This window comes from Sipha flava, unplaced genomic scaffold (genome assembly GCF_003268045.1).
Source record: "Sipha flava isolate LNK unplaced genomic scaffold, YSA_version1 73_pilon_pilon, whole genome shotgun sequence".
NCBI lineage: Eukaryota > Metazoa > Arthropoda > Insecta > Hemiptera > Aphididae > Sipha > Sipha flava.
Genome location: NW_020273613.1, coordinates 1,694,287 through 1,709,986, shown reverse-complemented (window position 1 = coordinate 1,709,986; position 15,700 = coordinate 1,694,287). Strand labels below are relative to the sequence as shown.

Genomic DNA, 15,700 nt, shown 5'->3' with positions numbered 1-15,700 from the left:
ATGCATTAAGATCAAACTTCACAAAAGTTCAAGTTGGAACTGATTAATCATGTAACTTACCCAAAACTATTATAGCTATAATTATAGTAAAGTTATTGTAGATATTATTAATTTAGGAGTGAAACTAAACTAATTTTGAAATTGATGCAAAATAAAGCATTTTTCCGCCCCTGCATATGAGTGAACTAGTAAAATATATACTTCTACAGTTATAAGTTCAATTGTATTTTATCAACACATTGATAATATTTTGATGATAATTTCCATAAAGTTTCTATATATTGAAACAAACCAAGTTTAATTTTAAATTATTTCATGTGGTTTACAGTTTGTCGCTCACCCCTATATACAGCAATTTTTGGCCACCGTTTGGTATGAAGGACTTCCAGGATTTCGCCGTTTACGACTTTATAAACAAATAATTCAAATTATGAAAATTGTTTATTTCTTTCCATTCTACTGCCTTGTGTACTTATATGCACCCAGTGCTCAAATAGGAAAAGTAATGGAAAAACCATTTATGAAATTTTTGATTCATTCATCTTCTTATCTTTCATATTTAGGTGAGTAATTGTCTTTACGAATGAATAAAATCATACACCTATTTAAAGGGAAATTGCCATAATTTTTTTTCTCTTTCCATCACACGTGCAGTATATGGATTTAGAAATTTTCTATTTCCAGCGTACCGATTGATTTATTGATGTGATAAAGATTTTTAAAACTGATTTGAAATCGTCCTAAAGTCTTCTTCAGATCGACTTTCCCACTTTTTTGATTATGTTGATGATATTAAATTTCACAAAATAAGATTAAAGAAATTGGAAACATAAAATTAATTTATGGGTATGTTTATTACAAAATTTAAAAAATATGAGTCGATATAAAGAAGACTTTACTAAAGAAGTCTAAAGACTTTAGAGTTTAAATTAGTTTTCAAAATCTTTATCGCCTTAATAGATTGATTGGCACGTTGGAAATAGAAAATGTCTAAATCCTTATACTGCGCATGTGATAGAAAGAGAAAGAAAACCATGGCTTGCAATCCCCTTAAATCAGACGTTAATTAATTTTAAAAATAACTATTAAGTATATTTTCAATTATTATCAGTTCAGGGTTATATGCCTGCCACAATTTTTTAAACGCCTAATATATAATTATATAGTTTAGTAAATTTATGAACTATATTTTTATTCTTTTTATTTTATTTTCTTATGGGTCCATACAAGTCAATGCTGATGTTTGTTATTATTTCATGACCGTTTTGTGAATATTTTAAATAAATTATGTGCTTAAATAATTATATTAAATAATAAAATTAAGAATATTCTGAACATTATAATGTAAAAAAAAACACTTTTTTAAATATTTTTAATTAAAACAATTATATCATCTATACATAAAAAAATAATATAATCAGCATAATGGATAATTGTATTTGTTGACACTTAAAATAAAATTAACATTTATTTATTAATATTTAATTTTTTATTTATATTAAAACTTTTTGAAAAAGTTTTCAATACTAGAGCGAATTTATAGGATGAAATTGAAGAAACATAATATTTTTTGAAAAATAGATAATACGAATTATAATATTTTTATTTTTATGTATCTGATCAGTGTTATGAATTTAGAGCAATCTCGAGTATTTTATAAAAATTTCCTTCTTAGAGTTTCATAAAAAACACTGCTCTATATTGGTTTGTATATTATCATTACAATAATGTCTGGTCCAGTGGCGTCCACGGATCGTAATAAATATTCTGGGGAGACTTAAATTGTTTAACATATGCTCCATATAACAACGGACAAGAAAAACCCTTATATTGGAAAATTAATTATACTTCATGCTTAATTTAATATTTAGTTAATATTTTTAATTTAATTTAATACTAATTTTTTTTAATAAGCTTATTAAATTCTGCGATCTTTTTTATCTGAGAACTCCCAGAAAAATGCAGATGATGGCTTACAGCGACTAACGACGGCATGGGGCATGGTGATTATTTTTACCAGTTTCAATAGCACCTAAAAAACGTGGCCCATTCTCCCCGGCCCCTCCTGTTCAAAAAAACCAAACCATTACATGTTACGATTGAGCCTGTCGGGCGTCAGTTTCACTAAAACAGTGACCGTTGTCGAAATGACTAAAAAATAGTATTTCCATCGAAATAATTATTTATATGGTTTAGATTTTGTAATCTTCAATTTATAATAGTAAATAAAGCAAACGATATAATATATTTTCAATTTAAATAAAAATATTGTTATGAATTTTTATTTTTAAATAGTTATTATTTATATGTGTAGCTGTTTTTTTTAATGGGAGACGCATTTTCAAAGTATCCTCTGATGAACCACCTCTAGTCTAGTCCTTTGAATATTATAACAAAACCATTCGATTTTCATTGCACAATAACTATTGTTTAGAAATAATGTAATGCTTTGAAGATCAAACGAGAGATATCAAGTATTTATACATTTATAACAATTCGAATTAGCACTCAGCGTGAAAATGATAGAATATTAGTAACATCGTAACATTATATTTATATAGAAAAAACATAGCGTACTCGGTATTAAACAGTTTTTTATTCATAGGGCTTGGTATTGGATTTCCTAAAAATCCCAATAAAATAATCTAAAAATGAATTAAATACATAAAAACACAAAAAACATTACCAACGATTTTCTATTTTTTAATTACTTTAAAAAAGGTGCATAAAATTGTTTATTTATTTTTAAATTAATAATTATAATTTATATATAATAAATAATGCAAAATAAAAACTAATAATATAGATTCGTATGTCAATATATTTACATTTTAAGCTAAAAAAACATGGAAAATTATAGACATCAGTGATTTTCCAATGATTGACGCTAAAAACATCAATATCAGGTCCCTATTTGTTACGCTTATTGTCTAAAGTATTTATAATATAAAACATAAAACTACATATAGTGTTATATTTTGGTGAATACCGAATATTCTCGTAGTTTGATTTTAATATTTGTAAAGTACCTATTTGAATATTCGCATACTGCATTTTTCTCATCTAGGTCTACTGGTACTCGCATCACAGAGAGCTGAAACTCAGTTCATACAGCTTTTTGGGTCCGAATCCATGATTAAAAGTTTAGAGTTGCGGTTACAACATCAACGAGGCAACGGACCGTCGTACATCGAACTCCTGATCTTGCATTTCGTTATTGGTAAAGTACACAAGTCTAACAGGGATCAAGGACCCATATAATTGGTTGAAATTTATTACAGGGTATATTTGGCAAGAAATCTTAGAAGTGCGGAAAGACGGGCTGAAAAGATATCTTGCACACAATGCATGGAATTACGTGGAATTCACAAGGAACAAAATGTACGTGATTGTGATTGTATTGCGCGTTTATGCGTATATTAGCGAAAATATGCAAATTACTTATGATCCTTCGTCAGCATTTATTCCCCGGGAAAAATGGGACACGTTTGATCCACAAATCGTGGCCGATACACTATTTGCTGCGGCTAACATACTCAGGTACAGTGCCATTATCTATGAATTACAAATATATAAATATTTTTTTTTTTGCTTACTTATATTTTGAGTAAGAACTTATATCATATCACATACTGAAATTAATCAATATTTGCCCCATGAAACCATCCCCTTACTTTCAAAAGACGTTTCTTTCCATACTCCTGTATCTCATTATAATTTTTACGTTTTCATAGTACTTATAAAATTCAAAGTCTTAGAAATATATTAGGTACCGAGAAAATACATTTTTTCTTTTGTTAATATTGATGCACAACAATTTTCTCACTCAAATGTATTATATATTCATGTAAACTATTTAATTTTCAGTGCTTTGAAACTGATTCACATGTGTTCAATAAGTTCACATTTAGGACCTTTACAGCTGTCACTGAAACGTATTATGATCGATATACTTAAGTTCTTCAGTATTTACAGTCTGGTATTATTTTCGTTTGCTTGTGGACTTAATCAATTAATGTGGTATTATGCGGATATGGAACGAAAAAAGTGTGACAGTTTAATGGAAAATGGAGGCAATGAATCATGCTCAAAATGGAAGAATTTTGGAAAGTGAGCACAAATATAATATAAATCTTTTTAAAAATCTATAACCATCGTAGGTTGAATCATAAATTAGTTTTAAACGTCAGTAGAGAAAATAATAAGTTATAGTAGCTTATAAAATAAATATGATTATAATATTGTTTACGAATAAATAAAGGAGTTGAAAATATTTAACTGTTTATATTATTATTAACAATAGTTAAAAAATAATTTTAAACTATTTATTTTATATCCTAGCGAATTTTAATATCATTTTTAGAATAGAAAAACACAAGTATACATTATTAAAGTTGTAAAAACTAAAAAAAAAAAAATTTTTATAAATTTAGATATTATAATAGTACATTTTTTATGTTTCAGAATAATAATATAATTTCAACGGTCAGGTTATAATTGTAGTGTTTAATAATTAATTTTAAAACTATCCTCAGTTTAAGAGTTAAGTCCAAAGATTTACCTATTTGCGCCTTTAAAAACTTTATTATAACATATAAACGCGCTAAAATAACACGCATTATAAAATGTAATCCACATTGTAGATAAATTTTATAGATAATATATTAAGGAATGAAAATAAATCATATTTCACTATATCATAAATTATTTCAAACAATATTTATTGTGAAAGTAATATCAACCCCAAATGTACTTTATCATTAAGTAATTACTAATTACTAATTAAAATATTTAAATCTAATAACGTCATTAACGTAATATAAAATTAAGTATTTTTTTTAGTCCAAGGTCATAATTTTATATTTACTCCAATAACAGATTATTATTGTTTATTAATAATATAGATTTATTAATTTTTATTTTTATTTATAACGAAAACAATATTATAACCATTTTTAGAACTTCATAAAAAATACTAAACATAAATCAATAATTAAATAATTATTGTTTTACTATTATATTAACTAAATAATGAAAACATATTTTTACATGTTTATTTATGTTATTCTCAACAATTTGTTGTGAATAAATATTTTAGAAACAAGTTTTCCACAGACAGCCCTTTATAGATATATGTCTAACATTTTTATATGAACACTTTGAAAATAATTAATATTCAATAGCACATTTAATGAATTCATATGTTACAATTACGAGTACTCGTAATAGTGAAACTCGTCGAGAATAATCAATTTATATTGAATATATATGTACGCAAGCATCAAAAATCAAACAATTATTGAACAGTGAATGTTTTAAAACATTAGTATTATAAAATAATAAATAGCAATTTTTTTTTCTCAATTAATTAAAAATAAAAAATAAAACAAATAATTTTAATTGGCTTAAAAGGTGACTACTTATTATAGATATTGGATAAGAATAAAATAGCTAAGTCGAGAAAAATCTTATTTTATATGATATCACTCATGCAACGTGATCGAAATAATAATGCCATCCTATGATGATCCGGACTATGTTAAAATTATTTAAATGTGATTCGTGCCAAAGCTAATACGTATAATTTTGTAAAAATAATAATCATGTGACGCAGTATCTATTTATTAATTTACTATATAGTGAAGTAATAGAGTTTTACAATTTTATTAATTACAAAGCTGGTTATTAGAGTTAACTAATGGTTAACTCTATATAATATAGTTTATATATTTTTTTGTAGTGTGTTTGAATCTATACAAACTTTATTTTGGACTGGTTTTGGCGAAGTCGATTTAGAAACTTTCGATCTACCGGGTATGAATTCTTACACGAGAGTTTGGGCACTTTTTATATTCGCTACTTACTCGGTCATTAATGTAACCATTCTTTTGAACCTGCTCATCGCTATGATGTCTAACTCTTATTCTGTCATAGAGGTAAATTATTTTGTAATATTCATATGATATATTTTACTAACATTTTACTTCATAAACAGGGTCAATCAGATATAGAATGGAAATTTTCCAGATCAAAGCTTTGGCTGAGTTGTTTCGAAGAAACACCAACACTTCCCTCACCTTATAATGTCTATCCTACGCTAAAACAATTCAAGAAGCTTTTTTGTTTTTTATTGGAAACTCCAAAAATAATTCCTTGGTCTCAAGTAATATTTTGCTTTTATGATAACATAATAACTACTACAGTATAAAATTATAACTTGATATTGTTAGGGTGCGAGTTTATAATTGTTAAGGAAAAAAATATAATTTTATGTTTCTAAAATCGTATGAAGATGAATAACAAGCTTGTTAAATTATTTTTTAAATATTAAAAATAACATTCAAAATAATCCATTTAATGTTCAATGAATATAAAACTGTACAATTTGAACTAATTAATTATTTCTAAAACATTTTAAAATTCAATCTTCTTTTATTAAAATGTTTGATTAACGGATTTTGAGAAATTGATTGAAAATAATAATAGAAAAACATAAAAATACAAATTGTATTTTAATAAAAAGTCAGAATAGTAATTTATCTCGTATTTTTTTTGCATAGTACAACTTTTTTTCGTTAGAACATAAAAATAATAATTGCAATAAAATAAAAGAAATATAACGTTACCTTGCTGCCGTATGTGTATGTATTAATTTGTCTGATAATATTATTAATCATAGTTGTATTCAGTAAACTTTTAAAGGAGGTGGTTATATGATTGTAAATCATATTAATGAATAATATAAAATAATTACTTTTGTATTATACATGATTACCTATTAATTATTATGAATAATAAATCAATGAATTTGAATGACGATAATGTAAATGAATCTCAGTTTACCAATATTATGTAATTTACAACATTTACATATTTAACAATATATAACGAGTATCACAAAATTCTTAGTTGATATTCTGATTAGATTATTATATATTATACCATAGTAATTCCTTTATACACATAATTTTTAACTTTATTATAATGAATAAATTTACATTATTAAACTCGTTTAAGGATAAAAATGCTGATTATAACATAAATAAAAATCAAAGAGAGAATGAATTCGCAACTGTAATGCGGGCACTTATTTGGCGCTATGTTTCAATGAAACATCGAGAAATGGAAAATATGGATGTAACTGAAGATGATATTAACGAAGTTAAGTCTGAACTGAGCAGCATGAAGTACGATTTTCTAGAAGTACTTCGCAAAAATGGAATGGAAGTTCCCAGTGATCATCGTAAAAATACCAGTAAGAATACGTTTTATTATTTTATTAATTCGAATATCAAAAGTTAAGAACACATATTATTACTTCCATTTTTGAATATTTAACCAACACTAATTATTTTTCCACATTAAGATATAATATATTTTAACATTGATGTACAAATATATTGATTGATTATAAATATTGATAATATATTGACAATTTACGTAATAAAGACATAATCATATACTATAATATATATTATTTTAATATGATAATTGGCATTACACAAATTGTTGAAAATATATTAATCTATAATCATAATATCAACATATGTGTTAATATATTAATATTACACTTGATGTAACACGTAGAAGTATACACATACCTAAATTAAAATAATTATTTATTTATTCTAAAAAAAATTAGGTTGTATTATACTTAATATATTAATACAAATTCTATTTTGTAATAATAATAATGACGATTAATGCATGTCGTACAATAATATATTTTTGACTTATACCTACGATGAAAATGTTAAAAACCTTATCGAGAAATCATGGGTCAGAGTTCTTATTTTAGCTTATCACTTATCAGGATTACTATTCTACCCAGATAATATATATATTTTACAAACTATAAATACAAACAATTGAACTTGCCTATTGCGATGGTTTGGGTGAAAAAAAAAAGGAACTCGATTGTAATCATATAATAACATTTTTTTGGCAATATACACATACATTATTACATTTCTGTGATTAACATTAGTAGTCAAAACCATATATTTATCTCTATTGTTTAATTCCCTGAAAAATAATAATTAAAATAATTTTAGCATTTCTATTTAAAAGATAAAAAATTTTTAATTATGGTAAATTTAGAAGATTTAAGAAGATTTTAAGTGAAATACAAAAAATTTAATTTAACACAAATATAACCCTTTGAATATCACGTTATGGTTTTATTAAGTTTTTTTTTTTTTTTAATACAAAATTGAAAATGAAGACAAATATTATTTTATTTTAGCAATTGCCAAAACGATTAAAATATTGCTATGATAACCAATTTATATATAAATTAATAATAATAATAAATATATATTGTTATATCAGATTTAGTCATGTAATCGTATATCTTAGTTAACAGCGAGCGTTCATCATATTGTTTTTGATTATCGTCCATGATTGTGTTAATGAACTTTATTTTAATAAAGTGTGTAACTAAACGTGGTACTTTTATTTTATTGTATTTATTTAATGAATCGTAATATTATATATACAGAAACATTTTTTACGTAAACATACATAGTTTATTAATTATTATAACTAAATTATTAAAACTACACGTTTTTTACTAATAAAATACGGACATCGTATGAATTTGATAGAAACGTTTATGACGAGTATTAACGTTCGTTGTTAATAACGATTCATTATATTGCTCACAACCAAAAAAAATCACTGAATTGTAAATATAATTGTACACAAATATTTTAAGTATAATTTAGAAACTTACGATAAACTTTTAGCCCTCACTGATATTTTAATGTACTAATAATTGAAGTAACAATTTAAAAAATAAGAAGAAAAATTTATTCAAATTAAAAAAAAATGTCACTATATAAATTTCAAATTATTAATATTTTTAATTGGGTAATCAAATGAAGATGAAAGTTAATCGTCTTAATTATTTCGGACTACAATTTCAAACTTGATTGGTTTTTAACGAAATTAATTAATATTAGTTATTGTTTTGAATATTGCTATATATAATACGTATTATACATACATTAAGGTGATTCTAGCCCATCATAAATACATGAATATAAGACAAATATGTCTGACAACATTTTGGGACTTGTGCTGGGCCGAATTTAATTCAGTAAAAGTCCAATAATTGTATATTATCTCTTTTAGAGAACGGTTGGAGCATTTATCAAAATCTCAACTTTTTATGACATTTACATACAACGCAATTTTTTCTATTTTTCAACATTTTCAATAATTAATATAATTTGTTAAAAAATATACTTAGAAAAAAAGCTTCGACCATTCTCTAGAAAAGACGTTTAGAAATTATAGGATATTTACATAATTAAAATCGTCGCGGCCCAAGTCTAACAAAATGATCATAGCTGAGGCATGTTTTTACTCGAAAAGTATTCCAAGATTTTTTCATAATTGAATTATTCTGACATTTGCTTGTGAATGCGAAAACGTTGTACCCCCAATCGCACCCCGGGTGTTTCAAGCGATAGCGATGTTCCTACCGACCGTCCACCATAAGCGCTACCACAATCCCACATATTACCTACGAATTCCATACTTGTATATATATAACCGTAATTAGTAAGTTAGATAATAAGTAATAACTACAACTCTATAAATACAATTTAGTCTGAAATTCAAATAGAAAAAGTAAGAATTTTATATGTTTAAATTATCACCGAGAGATCCACCGTATACATTATATTATATGACCATACAGTATATTCACAATACCTACACAACTACATATTTCCTTTCGGACACCGACACATCGACTACGTCGATTGTTTAGTTCAATTCTGGTTTTTTATGTAATTTTAAATTACAGTTTTCTTTTTTCTTTACATTTCCATCGAACATTTTCAATGATTTAGTTTATAAATCTGCAAAAGAACTGTTGTTTTATAAATAATCTTTTATAATATCTACATACTAAAAATATTGTTTTGCTATTTTAGGGGTTTAATTATTATTATTCTTCAATTTTATAATTATAATAAATAATATACTTATATACTAATTAATGTATGTATATAAGTATGAATAATTAGATATTTTATTTATGATGTATTTTTAAAAAATTAATAAAATGCATATTGTTAATATAAATTTTGTATTCGAATTGATCAATTTGTGCATCGATTCCCAATCTTTTCAATCGACGTAAATTATGTGTACGTAATAAATAATAATGATAATAATATAAATAAGAAATATATAGTAAATTTATTAGAAAATTAATATAGCGTTGTGTATGGATAAGTCATTAGTGTTTGCTAATAAATATACGGTCAGCGGGTTGACGCAGGGTACAGTAGTATAATCGGTTATTTTGGGAATGCAAGCGGGTCGCATCCGTATAAGCGAACACACACACCAACATTCATTTACTTCGCACACACTCTCAACTCAAATATTATCGGAACTGATGGGTAGCCTATACAAAACTCCTTAGGAAATGACCGACTGAAACCACCTTAAGTTCAAATTTGAATTTCCAATTCACTTTATTAAATTAATGTTTACATGAAAACAGATTAAATGTAAAACGCATAAAATATAAATGGACTATTGCTGATTCAGATAATACATACGTGGTATTGTGATGCACACGATTACAATACGGATTACCAAGCAATGTAGTTATGCATCATGCAAAATAGGTATTTCGAAACACTAAATATTATTAACTACAAATGAGACTTTCAAAAATATGTTAAATTAACAAAGTAATGTAAACGAAATAACGTAGCAATTCATTGTTCATATACTCTTGAAAAATAAATTTGGTTTTTAGATTAGATTTTGTTGCATAGTTAAACATTTTCTTCGTTAAATTTTCTACTACAATACCTATTATATGTATAATGAAACTGCAACAAACTGGATTATATTCAATGTTGAACATAATAAATTTCAAAAACCGCTAGAGTTTTATAGATTGTTTTCAATTTTATTGAGCTGTAAAAACGCCATGGCACGATGATTATCTCTTCTCGTGCCAACTATTGACAACGAGTCTTTGTAAATAATTCACGTCATCACTTGATATTATCTTTATCACGAATTGATCATTGTATTACGAACACAACACCAGTGGGCAGTGTTGCAGTTCGATCTACAGATTTCGAACTGGACTCGGTTTGATTCGGTTGCCGAAATAACTGTCGTCCGGTTCGGGTCATTGGCTTGCCGCTGCGTCGATTAACTCTGCAGTGCACACGTTCTGTTAACATAATACGTCAGTTCGTTTTTGTCGTTGCAGTGGGTAGAAAATCGAAGATCTGGGAGCGTCGACTGATGTCGGACTTTTACGTGGCACCAGTGTTGCCGGACGGCAGCATTTGCAGTAGTGGCAGCGAGGTGTTCGAACGGCAGCTGCGGCCGATTGACCGATTCCGTAATGCGGTCAGAACAGTGGTGGCGAATTCAGCGTCCGGCAGGTGGCGGACCATCATATGCGGCGTATACCAAAAGTGAGTGCACTGATGCAGGTTAACGCCGTCGAAATATTTTTCGGGAGAAAAACTACCCGTATAGATTCGGTTATGTTGATGTGAGCTCTTAGATTTGAAAACAACGATTGATATCGACCGTATCACTTTCGGTAAACGCTTAGTTGACCGTTTTGACTCGTGTTTATGTAATCTTATTTTAATCTATTTAAAACACTCTGTTCAGCCTAAATATTATTAATTAGGTTTTTCAAAAAATTATACTTCTCGTTTACTTAACAATTTACTAAAGTAAAGCGAGAAATTGTGAGGAACAACAATAGTTAAACATTTATGATTTACAGCAAGACAATCTAATAATCGCTCCATTAAAAATCCGAAGTATTATAATTGAATTTGATTCAACGAATCAGTGACTAAGTATATATCAGTCTTTATCAGTATCTTCCAACCTTTATGCTAAGGTGGCCCATAAATGTCCTTTGTATTGAGACGACCCTTCAAAAAAACCTAGTACGCTTTGATATCATAACAACACAAATAATTGAATTATAAAGAATTGTATCATATATTTTAGCGCAATACTGCCAAGCTTAATTCTGATAAAAATAATTGTATTTTGATAAATAAAATATTTTTCTCATCATTAGTTTACGAATAGCGACCCGTCAAAATTATTTTATAACCCATAGGTTGGGAAACGCTAGTTTATAACTACCGAAGAACAATTATTTTCTATCGTAAATGTATTTATGTACATAATAATGTAGTTACATCCGATTCCAAGAGCGTAGGTAAAGATAATTTATGGGAGGGAGGGGGTTTGATATATTTAGGTAATAATTAGTTTTTTTTTTTATAAATATAAAGGCTTCAATTACAAAGATTATTAGCCTATAATTACAAAATGTTAGTTTTACAATATAAAAGATGACATTATTTTATTATTATAGGAATACAATGTGAAACATTATAATATTTAAAGTTTTTTATCTAAATCTATTTTTTTGAAAAATTTAAAAATGTTGCCGGAGTTATGTTGACTGAGGGTTTCTTCGAGTGATCTTGAATTATTGAGAAGAAAACGTGAGGTTGAGAATTTGGGGCAATCCATTACATGTGTCACACGAAGGGGGGGTTTGCTTAGTTACCAGATATGAGTGAGTGATATGGGAATGGCCTTCTGGATCTGTTTATGATTATCTGTTCTCTCCTTGATGCGTTCTCTGGATATGCCCATTTGGATACAGTTTTTTTTATGTTTCTGAGTTTGTTGCTAGAGGAAATTGAATCCCAGTGATTTTGTCATATTTTTATAATCCGTTTATGGGCTTCATTCGTGAGATCTTTAATTGGTAATTTATTTATGATGGTAGAGGTTGAAGAATAATTAGTTTTATTATAATATATTTATTTACTATCTGGGATTTTCGCAAATGGGGGTTTGAACCCTCCAACTCCTCCCCCCTTACCTACGCCTCTGTTCAATTCTGTCGGACAATTCTTCTCATGCCCGGCGCGCACTGCCGTGTACCAATGGTGATTGTATAACAAAAAATCATGTACTTAAACTACACGTATGTTGCCATATTATATAATTTCGTTCCGTTTAGATTTTAATAAAACTGTTAAAAGTTGAATAAAAATTAAGAACCATTTAGGATCACCCATAAAATACCATGAGGAGGCGACTAATATCATACTCCAATTATCCTGCAATCCTCTACATCCATTAAAATAAATTACAATGCTCAATAGATATCACGAGTGAAACATTTAATTTTGAAAAGATTGCATTTAAATTTTAATGGGTAATATTGAGATGCCGCTTTGATGAATTGCATAATGGTATTTTTTTTTCCGTAGCTCGCCGATCGGTATCACGGCCAGACCTGAATCGTTCGTCAACAAGCAGAACTTGCAGTGGGCAATGAACGAAGTGTGGTGCACGTTGCGTGAGAAGAAGTCACTCGCGGTGCCACCGGCCCGTTCGCAGCCCGTGGCGGTGGTCGAGCGGTGGTCTCAGCCGCAGCCGGCGTCGTACCCGTTCGAGTTACCGGAGCGCCGGAGCACTTTGCGCGCGCTCATTAACGAGTTCCGCCGCGACGAGCACCAGCACCGGGACGTGACTGGCGGCGGCTGCGGTGCCACATTGTGGGCGGGCGAAGCGACGGTGCGAGGGCAGCTGCTGAAGGGACCGTTACCGCAACAGGAGCAGGAGCATCGCCGGTGTAAGGACCGTGGTATGAGGAAGTCCGCATCCGTGTGGTACGCCACGCCACCCGCGCTCGATCGGCCGCTTGTGTCTCGGACGAGCATGCCCGACCTCAGGCCGCCGGACTCCCGGAGACGTGACCATCGCCGGGACGACGGGACCGATCGGATACCCGAGGAACGTTGACCTGGTTGCGATGGATGCACCGCACTTGCGTGCGGCGCATCCTTTCTGCACCAGCATGGGAACACAAGACCACCCGAGTCCCGTCAGCTCCCGTCCTTGAACAGTGCGACGAAGTTGGATGGAATAGCATAACCCAGTGATCCTCGGTGTCACCGCCGCACATGCGCGTTTATTAGTTAAAATTTTCAGCGGTATAGTCGTTTTGTCTGTATCGTGCCACCCGTACCAGCTACTTAGGGACCGAAATGGCCGACCGCTATACTTCACGTATGAAGTAGTACGCTTCGTAACTCTATCGAGCGGATATGATTTAAGCGTAAACTGTCCGACCGTTTAACCTGTTAGGGCTGACATCGTTAAGATTCCGTTAGAGCACGTCACTTTAGAAGATTTACCGTTACCTATCTTGTCTAGGAAAACAAAAATCCCTCGTCAACCGTTAAAACTAATATTTATACAATGTATTCTTTATGCGGATTTATCGTCTTAAAACGTTTATTTTGATTAACCGAGAGTGCGTTGTACCGTAATTTAGTTATGAGGGTATCGTGTGTTGACGTTAGTTTGCCATGGAACCTGTGAAAAGTGTGTGAACACTTGTTCTCGGACAAAGTCATAAAATTAAACGATTTAAGAAATAGACATTCCTGCTAGGGTAATATACAATTAAATTTATAATTTTTAACGATTAGTTTACATTAGAGAACTTTAAGATACGCTCCGGAAAAATTTTGTTTTCAAATGGTGTCACCCACTAAAAAGTTAGCACAACTTCTTGAAACTCGAAAAGTAAATTATAAGAAACTCAGTTAACTTTTTAATAATGCCAAGCGAATCTTTTATACGCTCGATGTCATTTGGATCAAGTGTGCCGTATAATTAATGGGATCAAATTTGTGGGCGAATTATTTCATTATACTTGTAATTTTAATAAAATGGTTTTCGGTTTAAACGAATCTGGTGCATAAACTAACTAAACAGTAAATTATAAATTGTGTTGTATAGTATAGAGTAATATGGCTCAGCTGTGAGTCTTCTTCAATCTTTTTCGCCCGTTTTTTCATTCTAATTTACTAATTGATTTATTTTATAAACGATGTATAGATTTTAAATATTCAATAAACGCTTTTTCTAAAAAAAAAATCAGATATGTTGCTGGTTATGTAAAATATTTAATGTGTAAATTGTTTTATTTTTTTATTGCATGTAAATGAAATACATAACTTTAAAATTATGTTATTTTGTATTTATTTTGATTATCCTACGATAATATCACGTCATCGATCTTGTTTTAGTATTCTTGCAGGTTTCTTTACTGCGCATCGATTACAATATTTTTTTTGCTTGGACGATTTGAGAGTGAATTATTAATACAGCATGGGGATGCAAGGGATGGCTATATAGTATTCATTATTTTACGAAAATATAATAAAGATGTTAATCATTTGACTATGTAACATGTTATAAACCAATAAATAACGAATCTATCGATACGCGCACAGATAATAATATTCAAATAAAGATCTATCTCAACAATATCATAAGTAGGTAAAACCCTCAAAGAACCGGACCAAAGTCCGTCCCACCATACTTTATTATATAACATGGATCCAAAACGATTTTCTCGGTGCTTTTAATCATAGGTCATAAGTGCGTATACCGACTGTCCGATTGCTTAATCTTTTAATCAAACTTTACAATTTGCGTTTTCTGTGCGGGTATTAAAAAGTACCCAGCATAGTTCACTAAAATTGTGTCTGTTTCACTTAATTTAAACCGCACTCTACTCCTACAGTAATCATCAGTGTCTAGTTCATGGACATCCGAATATAAGCTATTTAACAAGTATGAAGAAGAC

General features: G+C 29.1%; 1 protein-coding gene across 3 annotated transcripts in view; it reads left to right on the top strand.

The window, feature by feature from the left end:
- The window catches only part of LOC112692318 (transient-receptor-potential-like protein), a 39,693-nt gene extending 24,701 nt beyond the window's left edge, over positions 1-14,992 (top strand). For all 3 annotated transcript variants that reach the window (XM_025566944.1, XM_025566945.1, XM_025566946.1), the window contains 9 exons: positions 329-563; positions 3,068-3,220; positions 3,282-3,540; positions 3,868-4,110; positions 5,741-5,936; positions 5,996-6,163; positions 7,018-7,255; positions 11,252-11,462; positions 13,308-14,992. In XM_025566944.1, coding sequence (XP_025422729.1) covers positions 329-563; positions 3,068-3,220; positions 3,282-3,540; positions 3,868-4,110; positions 5,741-5,936; positions 5,996-6,163; positions 7,018-7,255; positions 11,252-11,462; positions 13,308-13,842 — 2,238 coding nt within the window. In that variant the 3' untranslated portion in view covers positions 13,843-14,992. The remainder of the gene's footprint in view (positions 1-328; positions 564-3,067; positions 3,221-3,281; positions 3,541-3,867; positions 4,111-5,740; positions 5,937-5,995; positions 6,164-7,017; positions 7,256-11,251; positions 11,463-13,307) is intronic.
- The last annotated feature ends 708 nt before the right edge of the window (positions 14,993-15,700 follow it).